Source organism: Bidens hawaiensis, unplaced genomic scaffold (assembly GCF_021521415.1).
Source record: "Bidens hawaiensis isolate Kalapana, Puna unplaced genomic scaffold, B.hawaiensis_p1.1 tig00021044_1, whole genome shotgun sequence".
NCBI classification, from domain to species: domain Eukaryota; kingdom Viridiplantae; phylum Streptophyta; class Magnoliopsida; order Asterales; family Asteraceae; genus Bidens; species Bidens hawaiensis.
Window position 1 is genome coordinate 237,119 of NW_027493259.1, and position 17,753 is coordinate 254,871.

The 17,753-nt window shown below is 33.2% G+C and overlaps 4 protein-coding genes across 4 annotated transcripts; 1 reads left to right on the plus strand and 3 right to left on the minus strand.

Annotated features, from left to right (window-relative positions):
• Positions 1-1,990: 1,990 nt before the first annotated feature.
• LOC143562660 (GDSL esterase/lipase At5g45960-like) lies at positions 1,991-4,565 on the minus strand. Its single transcript, XM_077050405.1, has 5 exons — positions 4,322-4,565; positions 3,640-3,770; positions 3,333-3,572; positions 2,262-2,520; positions 1,991-2,181 (listed from the first exon to the last, which is right to left on the minus strand). The coding sequence occupies exons 1-5, from the start codon at positions 4,563-4,565 to the stop codon at positions 1,991-1,993; spliced, it is 1,065 nt and encodes a 354-aa protein (XP_076906520.1).
• A 1,711-nt stretch (positions 4,566-6,276) lies between these two features.
• LOC143562655 (coatomer subunit zeta-1-like) lies at positions 6,277-9,880 on the minus strand. The gene is made up of 7 exons (XM_077050399.1): positions 9,789-9,880; positions 9,329-9,488; positions 9,101-9,248; positions 8,939-9,016; positions 7,368-7,452; positions 6,612-6,667; positions 6,277-6,535 (listed from the first exon to the last, which is right to left on the minus strand). The coding sequence occupies exons 1-7, from the start codon at positions 9,789-9,791 to the stop codon at positions 6,529-6,531; spliced, it is 537 nt and encodes a 178-aa protein (XP_076906514.1). The 5' UTR covers positions 9,792-9,880; the 3' UTR covers positions 6,277-6,528.
• Positions 9,881-11,426: 1,546 nt separating this feature from the next.
• Positions 11,427-14,709, plus strand: LOC143562657 (pterin-4-alpha-carbinolamine dehydratase 2, mitochondrial-like). The gene is made up of 5 exons (XM_077050400.1): positions 11,427-11,503; positions 12,299-12,384; positions 12,465-12,588; positions 14,192-14,260; positions 14,444-14,709. Exons 1-5 carry the CDS (start codon positions 11,467-11,469, stop codon positions 14,524-14,526), a joined length of 399 nt encoding a protein of 132 aa, XP_076906515.1. The 5' UTR covers positions 11,427-11,466; the 3' UTR covers positions 14,527-14,709.
• A 1,425-nt stretch (positions 14,710-16,134) lies between these two features.
• LOC143562654 (acireductone dioxygenase 3-like) lies at positions 16,135-17,753 on the minus strand. Its single transcript, XM_077050398.1, has 7 exons — positions 17,625-17,753; positions 17,316-17,427; positions 17,135-17,229; positions 16,917-17,031; positions 16,720-16,844; positions 16,496-16,566; positions 16,135-16,393 (listed from the first exon to the last, which is right to left on the minus strand). The coding sequence occupies exons 1-7, from the start codon at positions 17,640-17,642 to the stop codon at positions 16,342-16,344; spliced, it is 588 nt and encodes a 195-aa protein (XP_076906513.1). The 5' UTR covers positions 17,643-17,753; the 3' UTR covers positions 16,135-16,341.

Below are 17,753 nucleotides of genomic sequence, written 5' to 3' on the forward strand. Positions count from 1 at the left end.
AATAATGGAACAAAATCAATGATACTAAAGTCAAAACTACTATAGCATCTTTGCTCAAACTATGTGTTGTACGTTGAGAAGAAAATACCCCACTTATCTTCATACGGATAATGTTGTTGATTCGGTTAGAGGAGTTGGTGGCCGGCCTCCTATGGCTCCCCCTCCTGTGTTACTCAATGGCGAGCAGAAAAAACTTGGCCTTGGAGTTAAAGAGATTGGCTGAGCTGGTGGATGGATGACGCCCCCCATTCCATCCACAAAACTCAGTCTCAAAGTTTTCAATCAATAAAACTAGGACTAACTATTTCCTCTTAAGACCATCTATTCTTTCTCTTTCATCTTAGCTATATAGTATTTATGACATTAGGTTATAAGGTATTTATGGTGCCATTTAGGTACCCCTTGGCTTGCTTTGGATAAGTCATCCAACACACCCCTAATACCTTGGGTACCTCAGTTGGTTTAGAATGTCACACCCGGCCTCAAGGCCCTAGACGTATAACCAATAGTTTGTATCAATTTTGTAAATGTATTGGGGTTGTGTTTTATTAACATAAGTTTTTCAATTAAAATATTAATTTATATACACTTTGGGTTTCATATACCTATTATTTGTTTGATATAAACGTACATACAATATTTAGATTTACTAAAGTCTAAACCATTAGACTACGAGTTTCTTCTATCGTGAATCTTCATGAGTTCCTTTCTACCTGGTTACCTCAAAATACTTTTTGAAAATACGTCAGTTATATATTGATGAAACGTTTGACAGACTCAAAAAGTTATTTCAAAATTTTCCAAATATAGTTTTTTTGACAACTTAGTATAGGACCCTTTTTCCTAGAAAAATATAACATGTCTACACTAACAAAATGTGAGTGTAATAGAAACTCTTAATTAACTCCCTAATAATACGGAATAAATAGTTGATATCTTGATTTCCAATTCAAATATTCTTGACTTATCGCTACTTAAGTTCTTGAATCTTATCAAGATTTAGGGAGCATAGACGTTATTTATCAAAATATGTTTTAATTATTTTTTTTATTTGTGTAAGCATATGATTAGTGTGGGTGTAATGGAATGGCGTCACAAGCTACCTCACCATTTTTTTACTCGCCAAACCACTACCAAACCATATGGGAAGGTCGCCTAGGTAGAGAGCCTTTTTGGCATTACCCTGTTAGCAGGCTCGAGATACGGACCACGATGTAAACCAACCAATCAAATTCAACAACTTTTTTTATTAAAAAATATTAATTAATAATTTTGTTATTAATCAAATCATTACACATTTTTTATAAAAAAGTTAATGAGATCCCACATGCCAACATACGTTTTCAATTTTTTTAGTTAAACACTACATAAAGTCCTAGTTGTTTTATAGTGGTGTGCACAGTTCGGCCTGGTTCGATTATTAGCCTCAACTAAATTAACTAATCCATTTTCGGTTAATCGGTTCGGTTTATTAGGTTAGTTTTTGGGTTTCGGTTCGCTTCGCTTAGGTTAACCAAAACCAGTTTGAGCTAAATTTTTTACTTAGAAATGGATGCATATACATGAATTGAGGTATAAATACATGAATAGAAGGTATAAATACAAGAAATAATGGTATAAATGAAACACATGAATTGAATGTATAAAAATTAGAAATATATGAAAATATCACTGATTTGGTTTGGTTTGGTTTGGTTGATTTTGGTTAACTGAGGGTACCAAAAGTAAGAACTGATTTTCAGTTAAGTTAGTTACCAGTTAATGTCCATTCAGTTTGATCGGTTTTGGTTCGGTTATTTCTCACCCAGCATATCAGTCTATTGACCGGGTCATATGGTGACAATTCATATTGAAGTTTTCATGATGTCATAATTCTTGGTGTGTATATAACTACTTATTCAAATAATAATCATTTGTATCATGAACGTACGGTTACAACTTACATAAATCAAGTAACTAAGTATATGTATGTCCTTATTGACATAAAAATTCATTGTAAGTTATATCTGATAAGGGATTCGAATGACTTGAAGATAATATAATAAGCCTTTTCAGTTGGATGAAATGCATCCCAAAAAACATATTTTGAGACATCAGAGCACAACACAGATTTTTTATTGCATAGGAAGTCCGCTTCAAGTAGTCCACTGCCACAACAACCTCTATGAACCTCTTCAAAACCTAGTGGAGATTGACAAAGATTATGTTAAAAATTTGATTGTAATTTAGTATTGTTTAATAAATAAATAAATAAATTATACCTGCTTGAAGATTTCCTTGTACCATGTCAATAATAGGGCTGTATATATCAGCATACACAATTCGACTGTCTATTGTTTGAAGGGACTTTAGATTATTTTCTAACAGCTTATTGTAATCTCTTGAAACGGAATTAAATCGTTGAATACATTGACGGCCAGAAATTGGGTCCTTAGAGTTGAGAGTAATTATAGCAGGCAAGCATCCAATTGGTGGTGCACCCACAACCCCTATTCTCCTTGCACCCTCATCCAACAAGTCCTGTGTAAACAATAAAATGTTATTATGGTATTAAAAAAGCAGTTTAAAAGGTATCTTAATCTGCACACTTGCATGTTAAACAATATCTTCAAAATAGATTATTTTAATAAGAAAAAAAAAGTGAAAGGATAACTATGAATGAGTTGGTTGGGTAAGCTCTTTAATACCATCAAAGCACATAATTACTGTGTTCAGTTCAGTCTGTACAAAATTGAAAATCATTTTAAACTATGAAACACATTTTTAATTGCTTGATGTAATTTTTTTTTTCTTTTCTGAAAAATGTAAATAGCTAGGCATGTTAAACTAGAAATTCTTTAAAATAGGCATTAAAAATCCACTTTTCTAAGAGCACATAAGCAAGTTAGGCATCACTAAGCACCGTTTCATTAGCTGACACTAAAATTTTTGCAAGCTGACATGAGAGAACCTTTATCTAACAGCTGTTGTCAATAGGCTATAGAGGAACCTCAAAAGGGATGATTAGGCTAGGATGGTGCCGATTGTGCTTAGGTTACAAAGGATCCTAAACATCATAGGAACAGCTTCACTCTGACCTAAGCACAGTCGGCTGAAGTGGAACGAACAAAGTATAACTAAACACGAGTGAATACTACATACATAGCATAGTATATCCTTCAATTGGGAAAGAATAAAAAAATAAGTCTAGCAAATTTTCCATATTATAAGTAGACCCTTCCATGAACTTTTGAGATAATAAATGCTATTATAGCTTAAAGTGTAACAAGATACGAATTATTGAAACATATTTTAAGTTGAAAAAATATATAATGATGAAATAGGAGACCAACCTGTAAGAATTTTTGAATGTTCTGCCACAAGAAACTCTGATAACTATGGATGGTCGGATAGAGTGTTCGTTGTATGAGTACAGGTCCATAGTAGTTAAACGCGAAATCATTGGTTCCTAAGCTAACAACGTATTCACCCCTCTTAACTATATCATCTGTTCTTTCCTTGCCAATTGCCAATTCCATTTTTCTTTTATAGTCTCTAAATAAATCCAGTTGTTGTGATGCTGTGAGTGCACCCTGAATATATGTATAACAACGTTACGAATAATTATGCCATATACATTATATATAGAGAGAGAGTTACGCTTAGTTTGGACGTGAATGGATCGTAACCAGAACCAGCAGAAGCAAAGCTAACGCCAGTCATGAGATCCTCAGTTGTTAAACTTGGGTCTAGGTATGGTGGCAAATTTTCCTTAACGCCCACAAGTGAAGCTGAGATTCCAGTAATTAATAAAACCAACATAACATAATTAGTTTACACTAAAGATAATACAAATAAAAGAAATGTACAAGTTTTGGAGGAATATTATTGTAGAATTTTCTTCTGGTAGCTGTTTTGTAAAAAACCAAGATGTTTCTAGCTGTAAGTTGTGCATGCATGAAGATTGATTAAATGTAGGTAGTTAGTTCAATATCTTAAGTAGCGGACTTCAACTAATATTTTCTGAGGACTAGGCAATTAAGTTCGTTTGTGAGTAGCAAACTTGAACGAAAATGAAAAAAAAAATATTAAAAACAAGAACTGGAACCTAGAATTAGTTGAAGTACAGGATGAGCCGATGAGCCAAGGTGCCCACCTCACTATGGTTAGTTGAAGTCCGCTATTTGAGTTATATAGCAGACAACCTAGATTTGATTAGTTTTCAAATGGCTAACTTGTTTTTCTACGAACCACGTGCGCCAAAAAGAAAAAAAAAAGTTGGATATGTCACTTATATTTAAGGCCATATATGATATGTATTTATATATACACACGCGCATACCTATGAAATCCGTAACTAGACGGCCATTGGAAAACCTTCTGGTAGGTGTATGATTCAAGAAATCCTTGCCATAAGGTGGGAAGTTCCCTCTTGAAACAGTGGGAAGGTTGTTGTTATTCCCAGGGTCAACACTTGAGTCACCAAAAACAAATACAGCAGAGATTACATTGCTCTGAGCAATACTGCCCAGTTGTTGAGATAGAACAATGGTCAACAAAAGTAACAATGGTAATGTAGAACTCATGGTATAATTTGTTATGATGAATGCCCAAATGGTCTTGTGATTGAGTGCTATCTAGAAAGGACGTTTCAGTTGAATTGTATTTAACATATTTATTTCACATGGCACTTATATCTAGAGGCATTTCACTAAATAGGAAGACATGCATGCACCAACATATTTATATTTTGCAGCATGTAAATATGTAATGTGACTATGTGACTTTAGTTAACATATGTTTTTGTTTTATTTTATAAACTTGAAATATAATATTTATAAAAAATAAAAAAAACGAATATGGTTTTGTAATTTGTTTACTCGTATGCAATGTTGTAAAAGTAGGATTACAAGGCCAAGTACTCTCCGAGTCGCTACAAGGTATGTCGCCGAGGCGAGTTTCTGTAAATCCGCCCAGTTACTAAGAATCGGTCAAATGTGGTCAACCTCAGCCAGAATCGCATCTTATCGGTGAACTTGGGTCGATTTGACTCAAAAACATAAAACATAATTGTTATTTTAATAATATTAAAGAACAAATATCATTTTTTTAATTAATGATTAGTACTTTTTAGAACTTTTTTATATTTAAAAATGTATTTCTTTTATTTATATTGATATTCACCTATTTTGTTATAAATATTAGTAAACTTATGATATTTGACATATATATAATATCCAAATATTAATTTTCTTTATATTTACCATGTCCGAGTACTCTCCGATTACTCCCCGAGTACTCCGAATACACCCAACTCCTCAGTCGGTCGCCTAGGGTCCGCCTAGCGACTTTTTCAACCTTGCTCGTATGTATATCTCGGTATGAACTTTAAAAAATACAAAGTCATATCAAATATAAAGTAAATTTTATTCATTGCTATATTTGATACAACTCGGTTTTTATTAAATTATGGACTGTTTGGTAGTCTTTTAACTATACTGTTAAGATGTTACTTTTGAATCGGGAGCCAAAGTATATATGATTCACTTAAAAGATGCATTTTAATGGTTTATAACTTTATGGTATATGGAGTCTTTTAATGTGTAAGTTTCATAAGCATTCTAATTGGTTCAAAGGCTACCCCTTGGCCAATATAAATTACCGTCCTTTTGACTTTGACCATTATAAACGCGCATTCGATTTAAATAGCATAAAAATAAAATGTTGGTGCCGCATATACCTTATACAACCACGTGGTGGTGCCACGTCAGTTTTTTCTTTTTCTTTTTGATTAAAAGTTTTATGCTTTTTAGCGCACTAATTTATGTTTACAATTTAGTGCCGATACCATCGATATCAACCGAATCTCGGCTTTTACTTTTAGGTTTATTATATAATCATCACTAAAAAGGAAATGAAAGTAATAAAAAAGCCTAGGAACAAAAGTAAAAGAGGGGAAAAAAAGGTAAAAACTGACTTACAAATTGGATAGATATAAAATTTTAAGTTCTATAGAAATTTAGAAACTATTGATCTCTCAATTGTTAGAAAAATGTATATTTACCATTTAAAGGTTTATTTAGACATATATATATAATTTAACAAATTTATAGGAAGGCACACTGAAATTCTCCCATTTACTTATATGTTTTGAGCATCTAATCATTGGATAGTCTTGTTTCCTCCGATTATATCTGGTTTGTGTCTAGTAACAACTAACAAGCAATTCCTTTCTATGTTCCAGGCGAACACACCAAGATTCATGACAAAATGGCCATTTATTCAAAACGGTGCCCATGAAGAGAAATGATGACCCTAGAAAGATCTTAAAAACATATTAAAAATAATACATAATCAAAACAGTCAGCCATTCAACCTTAAATAAAACTTTAAAACATTGATCATCTTCTTGTCTACTTTCATAACCAACCATTCAACCATCTTTATGCAATAATAATACCCATCGGAACTTAATTTGTAACTGCTGACTAATTTCAAAGCATAAGTATTGTCCTAACAAAATTACCATCATCACCACAGCAAGCATCCTTATCCACTGTATTGTATTTAACACACAAAATTAATTAAGACTTGAAACTTTTGGTCATATAATTAGTTCAAAGTTAAATTACCTGAGAAGAGATCTTGTAAAATGTTCTCGTGCTGTTGCCAATGCTTGACTTATAGTCTGCAATAACCAATTTAATCGTTACAACATTGACACGAAATAAACCAACTTACTTTTCTCACTTGTGAAAACAACTTGAATGATGACTTGTTACCAACTACTCAAAATTTCATTAATCCCACCTTTTTGTCATTGGCCAATAATAATCCCAACTGAAAATATTCCTGCAGGAGGTCCCACCTTTTAAAAATTTTGTTCTCATTGAACCTCTGTTAAAAAAAACTAATGGCATTAAGTTTTATCCACATTTCAAACTGTTGTTTTAGGGATTTTGATCGGAAGGAGGATACAAGTCGATTGATGTAAAGCGGCTTGATTTTTGTTAATTGGAAGTTCAAACACCCAAACCGAAGCACCTCGAAGGCTAGAATAGGTGCTCCAAACAACGAAACGGTAGTTCAATTCAGGTGTTTGAACTTCCAATTAACAAAAATCAAGCCGTTTTACATCAATCGACTTGTATCCTCATTCCGATCAAAAGCCTTAAACTATCAGTTTGAAATTCAGATAAAACTTAACGCCTAAGTTTTTTTAACGGAGGTCCAATATTGTAAAAGATGGGACCTCTTTCAGGAATATTTTTAGTTAGGATTATTATTGGCCAACCACACAAAGGCGGGATTATTAAAATCCAATTTGCCAATTCCATATACTTGAAATTACTATATTTTAAATTCTTTTATAAACGATTACAAAATACCTGCTCAGACAGAGGGGCTGCAGAATCTACACTGTGGCTTGCAACCTTTCCAGCAATTACATTTGCATCAGTTTCAAGAATAATTCTGAGAAACAAAATGTATTATACACACATGTTAGAACATGCATAAAACATTTATATGCTCATGTTTCTTTCTAATTATAAATGTTTTTTTCTGCTAGTCAAGGGCAAATATCAACAGCTAATGAAACCCATAACTCACACTGCATGATAAATATTAATATGTGTAGCAAGCAAAACTTTCAGAATTTTGATACAGAAATATTTTTATTCCATACCTATGAGGAATTCTCATTTGACTTGTGTTAACCCAAATTCAATTTAACTGTTGGACCAAATGTCAAACAGCAAAATTTTAAATTTTCAACTTTTGTGTCTAACCAAGAATTTGGATATGTAGCATAACCAATTAATTTGACATACAAGTTTTTAGTAGATTTTAACCGATTCTAAGCTAGAGTAGAATTCTTTGTAAAACTGTGTTATAACCATCAACACTGCTAGAAAGTTGACTGAAATAACCATTAAATTTGCTTTAGATGATAATCATATGATTTTGACAAAAATGGTGATATTGGGCTATTGGCTAAACTTGATACAAAATGGCAATTTGGTGAGTTGATTGGCCAAATTGACATAGTATGACAAATGATCAATTACACTTCCATAAGGATATCTGTAGACTGTAGTGGAGCGACGGCGAAATGGAAAAAGCAGCGTCACTGCCACGTGAAGTAATCATTATATCATAAAAAATTCCTAAATATTTATATAGAATAATACTATATTTCACCAAATAAATTCTTAAAATTAAATTCTTGAATTAAAAACAAAACATAAACATGATAATTTAATTTAAAAGAATTATAAAACTAATTCTTGCGGTATTTGTTTCTAATTGTTTGGGTTGTTTTGTGGGTTAAAGTATACACTGTTAAGATTGTTTTGTAGGTTAAAGTACGGGGTGCTCAGGTTGTTAGGATCCATGAAAGAATGAATGAAAAAGGTATGAAGATTAGATGAAAACAGTATGATTTGGAAGAGAAAGATGATAAATTGTGGTGTCAAACTTGACTTAAATGGTTGTTTATAAAAAAAGAGTTAAAAAATGAAGTTTCTTTTAATACTCAGCGGGTCCATTCAACGGGTAGTTTGTTTTAAATCACCACAGCCCATGGCGTTTTCATACCTGACGCCAACGCCCCAAACGCTGCAAAAACGCCGCAGGCTTAACGGTGTTTTAGAACTTATGGCTGAGGGTGTTTGCCCACCACGCTTGCTCTCAAGTGTTTTTGAACTTATGGGTTCATATGAAATTGAAAGGTAATCAAACTAATGAGGTGTTTCAAAAAATAGTGACAATGGTCTGAGTCGGGTTAAAATTGACTTAACAAGTTCCAAATCCACTATAAGTTGTTTAAATACAGCCAAACAAATGCATGTAGTTGATATAGAACAACTAGAGTTGAATTGGTCATGTAGATAATAAAATTGGCCACTTGGTGACATGATTTAAAATATGTGTGTTACACTAAGTGTATCTATCTTACCCGCCATCGATAATTTCATCAAGGCACAACAAGATGAGATCCAAGTTTTCAAGCGCCTCCCTCTTATCCAAATTGCCCCTGAACACAAAACCATCAAATATCCAATAAAAACACATATCAAGTTTCACATAAACAAAACCAAATATATTCGTTGCACACTACCTTAACAGAATACCAACTGCGTCAAAGAAGCCCTGAAGAACGGTCGATAAAATGAGCTCATTTTCAGAGTCACCGCCAGTAACAAAGAAGTGAAGGTCCTGAACAAACTTGTAGAGAACAACGTTGCTATCAAGCATTGTTATCTCAGCTGCAAATAGTCAGATACATATTATTATTGAGAATGAATGATGTGTAAACATGAAAAGTGAAGCGTAATAATAATAACACCTTCGGTGCGTGCGTTGATCTTGTGAGTCTTGGTAAAAATAGACTTCTCAAAAGCTTCTTTAGCATTATTAGTTGGCCAGTCATCTGAATAATACTTGACAGCGATGCGGCCTCCTTCTGAGTCGAGAAGCAGAATGTTCTTTACCAAAGGACAATACTCCTAATATCAATCACAATATTAGGTCAGTCAGTGTTCATGTAGTTATGGTAATTAGGAAATAGATGTTAGAGGACATGAATTAATTTATAAATATCAAGTAAGTAAAATATACAACGACTATCGATTACAAGAAATAGGTCCACAATTAATCATGTTAGAAAACCCTAGAATTAAACAATCAAAACGGGGAGATCATATCAAAAACACGTACAATCCTGCTGCTGCAAACACCGTCAATCGGAAATCAGAAAAAGGTAAGGAAATGATTATATTATTATTATTATTATTATTACTACTGACCATTTTGCAAGTGATGAGTCCAGATATAATTATTTCTCTTCCTTCAAAATACGAAGCAAATCGATCAACTAACCAAAGAAACCTAGCTTCATAAACACACAAGACTCTTTTAACTTTCAACTTTCTTCTTATTTAATAATAATAATAATAATAAATAAAATTATGATTTGCATCCCTGAACTTAATGCATGGGGGCACGATGCGACCCTAATTCTCAAACTCCGGGATTTGAGTCTCTGTTCTTTTCGTGCTGGCACAAATAGAGGTGAAAAAAAAAACCCAAACTCGGAACCGGACCTGAAAAAAAAAAACTCAAAACTGGTTTTAATTAAACCTGAGTTTTTAATACCCGAACCTAACCCTACTCGTAGTGTACGGAGGGAACGACTTTCAGTGTTGAAACCTGAACCCGAACCCGTACCTGATAATACCCGAAACCCAGTTCTAGGTATACTCGAAACTGAAACCCTGTTCAAGTTATACCTGAAACCCTGTTCAAGTTATACCCGAAATCCGGTTCTGGTTATACCCGAAACCCGGGTTTTTTGCATAACCGGATATTAGTATTTGTGCACCTGTTGTTGTGTGGCTGCTCATAGATCTATAGTCGTTCTCCAACGAATCTTTTTTAGAGTACATGTATGATATAAATACTTGTTTAGAGCAGCATTTTTTGATATATCAAACAACAACTAAAAACACATAAAATATATGTTTTTTATATCATTGTTTAGTTGTTTATATATGTTGAATGAATTTTGAAGTTTGTTTGAAAATAAAAATGGAGTTAGGATAAAAAAAATGAAGCAGGCCCGTTGACAGAAGAAAGCTATAGAAAACGGGTATTTTTAATACCTGAAAATAGGGTATTCAAAACCCATAAAAACGAGTTTTTCAATACTTGGGCATAGGGTATTTAAATACCCGGGTATTGAATACCCGGTTAAGTACCCAACCTGGACCGGGTACAAAGGGTATGGATTTTCAATCCAATACGCGGACCCGAACCCGACCCGGTTATTGCTAATATCCGATTTTCCAATACGCGATCATACCTGAATCCGATTCCATACCCGAACCCGGTTTTTCTAATACCCGGTTTATGCTTATTGGTTTATTGATTTTTCAAAAAGTCATTTTAAAAAACTAAGATTTAGGTCTTTTATAAAACTGTTTTAAAAAGCTAAAATAAAAGTGATTTTCATAATTGTCAAACAATTTTAACTTATTAACTTTCTGAAAACATATGATTTTATTTCGTGTTCCCGAGTTTAATGAAAAGGAAAGGAAAGGGAGGGAAATTAAACATTTTAGGTGTTCCCGAGTTAAGAGGAAAAGAAAAAAAAGATACATTTTCCTATTATACCCTTTAAGTAAACCATTACATGAAGTTAGATATAAGGGTAATTTAGGAATTGAAAAAAGTTATAATTACACATAAATATTTTCTCTCATAATCTCTCCAATTTGGGAGGATGATAATATGCTTAAATATTCTAGCATTTTCCCTCCTTTCCCCTCCCCTCCCTTTCTTAAAAAATCTCTGGAACATGATTTTTTTATATTTTCCTCTCTTTTCTTTCCCCTCCCCCGTTAAATAAGACTCTAGTGTTCTTTCATTCTTTGCATTACAGTTCAACTAGTTGCATACCAGTGGGGGAACATAGACCAATTCTTAATGGATTCAGGAGGACATTTTGTACCACCAAAGGTCTGTGCTAACACACTCTCATCAAATTATTTTAACAACCAACACGCTACTTATATGCTGAAAGGTTTTTGAGTGTAATAAACCAGAGAAAACGGATAATATAAAGTGTAGCTTAGAGAACCAGGACGACAACAACAACAACAACAAACACTACTAGATAATAATAGTGCCCATCACTAACATAGAGATGATTTGAAAAACAATAAAGTTAACAGCTAAACGAGCAAAATACAAGTGCACTAGAAATGATTCACACACACTTTTTAAGAGGACCAATAAGCTCTCCTACTAAACTATCCACCAAAGCAAATGTAAGACAGTCTATTAAAAAATTTCTGCACACTCCCTAAAGTCCACAATATTTTATCCCACGACTTCACAAAACCCAATCTTGTCCTCTGTCTATCAACCTTCTGTCAAGTTTACCAATCCTTAGAGATGCACATGCGTGTGCACTTAACAATAAGAATAATTGGATGAGATGTCAATATTTTCTGATTAAACACAAGAGTAGCAGTAGTAGTTGAGTACTCAAGGGCAGTCATCTGATGTAATAAGAAAAGACACCTATTGGCAACAGAGTATATTAGTATCTGACTCATTTTGGCATCATAGTATATTAGTGTCCGACTCATTTTGCGTATTGTGCTAAAAATTGATCATTTAATCTCATGAACACAACACAGCTCATGACTGGAGGCGATAATTTAGAAAAAAAATTTCATAGTGCAGATTAGTTCATTGTTGTATCAATTTTGTATTTTTCCATACAAAAACTGACTTGTATGTGCTATTTCAGATTTGCCACTTCAGAAGTGTGTCCCATGCAACAGAAAGGATTTGAGTCCTATGACTGAAGAAAGTGCCAATGTGTTGAAACCAAAGGTTTGCTGCTATTTATATATCTTTTGTTATCTTGATTTTGTTGGGAAAAAAGTTGATGTTGGTAATTGGTTATGTTTTAGATTCCTGAATGGGAGCTGTTAAATGATGGTGGTGTGATGAAGCTTCGTCGCGAGTGGAAAGTTAAGAACTTTCTCCTAGGCTTGGAGTTTTTTAAGATTGTTGCTGACTTGGCTGAATCCGAAGGTCTCTCTCTCTCACACACACACACGGAGTTTATATAATTTATGCTCATTAGTAACCACTAAGACCCAATCTGATAATTTTACAATGTTTAGGACTTTCTGACTCTAACCTATGCAGTTAATGGGGAAAAATATCAGATATCGGTCAAGGACCGATATTTGAGATATTGGTTATAACGGTGAGATGTCAGTAATTTTAATATCATGCAGAATTTATATATATAGCAATTTAATACTAACAAGGGTAGGGTTAATGTAAAAAACAATATTTTTGTGAGAAGAATAAGAATAGATCTAGGCCCTTGGATCTATGATCTAATGGTTGAGATTGGTAGTTTCTAAATAATTGTATTGTTTCCTATTTACATGGTATTTACATGGTATAGTGTCATATTTAGGTGGTTTGTTTTATTTTAAAGCTCTTCTCACACTTCTCACAAAACAATTGTTTTTTATTTGAACTCTTTTCATACTAACAATTCAATATACTCTCCTACCATTAACAAATTAACCTTTTGCAACTTACAAAGCACTAGCAATTATAGCAAGTAGGAACCGATTAAGACTTGAAACACTAACATTAAACACTAAAAATTGACAATTAAGACTTGAAAAACTGATATCGAGAAAAGCGGTGATATATCGGTCAATATTGCTGATATTATCGGTACAGATATTCGGACCGATATTTTGACCAATATTCTGCTAGAGGTCCGATAACCTCTATAGCACCGATATTGAGTGCGTAGAATCTGAACTCTGTCCAACTTACATGGCAAACTTAATAACCTACCTACAGCCAAAGAAGGCTCTGTAATCATTCTATATAAATGTTTTGAGTAAATTACATGGATGGTCCTGTGGTGTATACTCAAATAGCGGTTTTGCACAAATATAACCCTTTTGGTCTCTAACACGAATCGACGTTTAACTTTTCTGTGAAACTTTGTAGAAATGACCAAAATGCCTTTGGAATATTATAAAACAAAAAAGGTAAAAATCTGGATCTCTATGGGCTCCACATGTTTTTTTAATAAAACTATATGCGTGTGTGTAATATATGTAAGTATGTATATTTATTTTCGATTTTCGATATTAAGGGGTATTTTGGTCATTAGACATGAACATAACAGAACACAAACCATTGGTATAAGCCTGTAATCTTTGAAAATTAGGGATCAAAACAGCAGTTTAAGAATACAACATGGGCCATCCGGACAATTTATTCTAATTGTTTTTCTAGTCTGGTACAAATATTAGAATTTTACATGCTCGTGTAGTTAAGAGATTGAATTTGATTGTACACCAGGTTCTCAAGGTGTAATCTTTTGAGGGTTGGGAGTAGAATAAAAAATAAATTTATTAACGACCATAAACTTCGTGATTTATAGCCCTTTGGGATACAATTTTTGGGTAGTTGTATGAAGATCAATTGAGATCCTATCTGATTGTTATAAAAGAGGTTAGCAGTTGACCTAATAAAAAGGTCAAAGTAAATTTATTTACTTAAAATGAGTATAGTTTGAACATAATTCATCACACAGTGACATTTTTATTAAGTTTTAATATAAAAATGGTTATGAACTATATTTATTTGAATACAGGTCATCATCCAGATCTCCATCTTGTTGGATGGAACAATGTGACAATCGAGATATGGACACATGCTTGCGGTAAGATTTGCGTATAGTACCATATCATTGAATAACAATGTACTTGTGGCTAGTTAGTGATTAGCAATGTTATCATAAAATGCCACATAAGCAAGAAACGTTCAGTCGAAAAGAGCAATTACCAAAAGTTAAGAAACTTTCTTCCAAATAGTTTGTGAAGTTAAAGAAGTGTGACTTGTGCAGGTGGGCTCACGGAAAATGATTTCATACTGGCTGCAAAAATCGACAAGCTACCCTTCGAATCTTATCTTAGGCGTAGTAAATAACTTTACTAGATGTTTCACAAGTTAGCTGGATTTTAATAAATTAGTACAAGACTCTTATGATGCTGTTAGGTTAGTTAGGTGAGGTTGTTATTTACATTTTCTGTTTATTTTATTGATCATCAATGTTTTTTATGTATAATAATATTTTTTTTTCCTAATAAAATTGATACCTGGTGAGTGTTTGAAAGATATAGATGAATTATTGATCCTTATGTGGTGGCTAACTGCTGCAAAGAAAGGTTTCAAATAAGTGAAGATTTTAATATACGATGTTCAAATTGGTTGTCGGCTCGGTTTGTAAACGAACCGAGTTTGAGCTCATGCTTTGAACACTAAAGAGTGTTTATCTCATTCTCCACTTCAACCTTTCATCTCTGTATAAGTGTATATATATAGCTCTATTATGTAATTGTTCAAAAAACTTGATGTGAGCATTTGGAAGATTTTTGAATATATGATTAATTTTAGCAAGATCTTACTAGCATATTATAAAATTTTATTATCAGCAAAATAACTGGTTGTTCTCTCTTTATTGTGGATCTTCAAAAATGGTAGGCCACTTTTTTGAATACACTAAATCTTTTTTTTTTTTTGACTTGGTTTCTCATTTGAAATGCTACACCAAGAAGAAATTTCATTCACGTAATTTGACTTTTTAATTTTTATAAAAGCCTTTGTTTATAAAAGTCGAAAAACTTAAGTTGGCCCTGTGTCTTTGTGTGCGCACAAACACTTACTTATATGGGGAGAGGTTTTCTATAAAAGACTAAATTATTATAAGAATAATGAAACAAATCTAAATCGTTTAAATTTTTAGTCAATGGTTAATATTTTACTCCGTATGTATAAATGCATGTGTTCATATCAATGGTTAACATTTTACTTCTTATGTACATAAAAAAATCAAACTAATTTGTTCGTATGTTTTTCTTTTTCATTTTTAAACGTTTACCTACACATGTGTAGGTAGGTATGTAAAGAAAATACACAACCTACATTTAAATTTTGTTAATATCTTTTGTATAATACTATAATATTAAAAGAGCTGAATAAACATTGCATTTCAACCATTTTTATATATTATAAAGTTGAAAAAAATGAACGTTTTCTTTTCCTTTTTTTAATTTTCAGTTCACAAAAAAAGAGTTTTCTACATAGTAAGACAAACAAATGCAAAAAGGAAGAGAGATACCTTGCAGGCAAGTTAAACCACGTTTACTTAACATTTTATCATTTTTACTATCATCAAAATTGTCTTGTGTGTACCAACACACCCATGCCATGTCCCCCGGTGCGAAGCTACATCGTACTCAAACTGCAGGTAACGCTAGTTGGCGAAGTGGCATTAAGTATCCCTAGTGATACAAAAAGAGAGATCGTGATGAAATAATCAATGTCTGTACCCCCTCGTGGAGTAGATCCTACATCCAACCAAGTCTTTGAAGATAGAACGGGATATTTCCCATTCCATTATCACTAGCAGCGCAGCCAGGCTATGAGCACGGTGACTACTTCAGTTATTAGATTAGTATTAGCCGCCTGTCAACGACTTTTTCTTTTTATTATTATTTTGATAACTTGCCAAGAAACACCTATATGGCTATATGATATTTGAACAAACAAGTTTAATTATAGTGGAGTTTGGGGAAGTCTCCCAATAAGTAATATACAATCATCAAGCATAAGTGCTTTTATGGTATCATAACACAAACAAAACATATTGTAAAACATTAGGCTACAGCAGCAGCACAGCAAACAATAAACTACTGCCCTTATTATATACTTCCAACTCCAGTTCCTTACATAATATATATCTTAAGCAGCAGCAACATCCTTCTTCTGCACATACGCTTCAACATATTCCTTCCTGCAGATAACAATATATGTCCATTACATTCGTTACACACATTTATTTATGTATTTTGATACATAGTAAGATAAGTAAAAGCAAAAAAGAAGAGAGCGATACCTTGCAGGCAAGTGATCATGTGGTCGATTGAAAGGAGTCCAAACAGGGTCACCAACAAAGAGCCGCATTGCCTGCCAACAAAATAAACAACTTTTAACCATGAAACAGCCTTCTGATTCTCTGGTAAAACTACTGGCTAAACACCACATGATACAAGTTCAAATATTGCATCTACTGGAGCCACTATCTATCCTCCATAAGCTGTAAGTAGATAATAGTAGTACCTTAATGTAGTTGTCGGAATCAAGGGTGAAGCGGTGATAAATACCAGCTGGAAGTACAATCATGCCCCCTTTCTTGAGCCAAACACGAATCCAAGCTTCATCACGATCCCTCACATCAAAGTAGCCTTCAATCAAAATAACCATGTCAAATATCCGGAAGTGATAACGTAAACCTATAACAACAAAAACTTACTTACCACTTCCATCAACAATGTAGCGAATCTCCTCATCAGTATGAAGATGCTCTTCAAAAAAGCTTTTGATCTTTTCTTCATAATTTGGCAACTTTTCAGGGCAAACCTCACAGAAATCCTGAAAACTCCAATTGAACAAACAGTAAGAGGCTATGAACCATTAGCATGTGTCTTACGACGATTAAAAGGCTACCAAACCGCCCCTAAACAAACAAACAAACCATGTAAGAGTATCCTCTTGATTCACGAATTTTCTTCAATTCTTCATCGGTTTCATAGTTATCGGCATCCAAGCGCCAACTAAGCACCCCCAATTCTGTGAAGCAATAATTGAATTGAATTGAGAAAAAATGATAAAAGTAGAAAATGAAGGTGGTTTTAGTTTATAATAATAATAATAACCTGCAAGTTTATCAAGGGATACAAATTCCTTTGGATCCTTGTGATGCGGAAGCCTTTGGTCTTCATTGCTATCATCCATGTACCATGCTTGAATCACCTCCTCCCGAGCATCCTATTCATTATTAACACCAAATTCTTCATTTAAATTATTATTATATCTGTCTATTTATCTAGCTAACTAAATCATGAGGACATGATTTTAATTAATAAAATATATTCAATTCATCTTAGAAACAAAGGTGAAAGGCACAAAATTGAACGAATTGGTAAATGAAATTAAGAAAGACGATAAATATCTAATCTACCTACCTTGGATATGGAACCCATGAATTGATCTGAAATTGTTAGCTTTCGAGTTACGCAGGAGAAGAAAAACCCTAGCTGTTTTCCGTTCTTTTAAATTATTATTTATTTGTATGTGTAAAATACAGAGAAAAT

Excerpts from the sequence above, each read along its gene's own strand:
- LOC143562660 (XM_077050405.1), bottom strand. The coding sequence starts at position 4,565 with ATGAGTTCTACATTACCATTGTTACTTTTGTTGACCATTGTTCTATCT. Across the intron at positions 3,573-3,639 it reads CATTCACGTCCAAACTAAGC|GGTGCACTCACAGCATCACA; the intron begins GTAACTCTCTCT and ends ACATATATTCAG. Across the intron at positions 2,521-3,332 it reads ACATTCAAAAATTCTTACAG|GACTTGTTGGATGAGGGTGC; the intron begins GTTGGTCTCCTA and ends TTGTTTACACAG.
- LOC143562655 (XM_077050399.1), bottom strand. Across the intron at positions 7,453-8,938 it reads GATGAAATTATCGATGGCGG|AATTATTCTTGAAACTGATG; the intron begins GTAAGATAGATA and ends TTTGTTTCTCAG. Across the intron at positions 6,668-7,367 it reads CAGCCCCTCTGTCTGAGCAG|ACTATAAGTCAAGCATTGGC; the intron begins GTATTTTGTAAT and ends TGGTTATTGCAG.
- LOC143562657 (XM_077050400.1), top strand. The coding sequence starts at position 11,467 with ATGGATTCAGGAGGACATTTTGTACCACCAAAGGTCT. Across the intron at positions 12,385-12,464 it reads CCAATGTGTTGAAACCAAAG|ATTCCTGAATGGGAGCTGTT; the intron begins GTTTGCTGCTAT and ends GTTATGTTTTAG. Across the intron at positions 12,589-14,191 it reads TGACTTGGCTGAATCCGAAG|GTCATCATCCAGATCTCCAT; the intron begins GTCTCTCTCTCT and ends ATTTGAATACAG.
- LOC143562654 (XM_077050398.1), bottom strand. Across the intron at positions 16,845-16,916 it reads CTACATTGTTGATGGAAGTG|GCTACTTTGATGTGAGGGAT; the intron begins GTAAGTAAGTTT and ends TTTTGATTGAAG. Across the intron at positions 16,394-16,495 it reads CATGATCACTTGCCTGCAAG|GAAGGAATATGTTGAAGCGT; the intron begins GTATCGCTCTCT and ends TGTTATCTGCAG.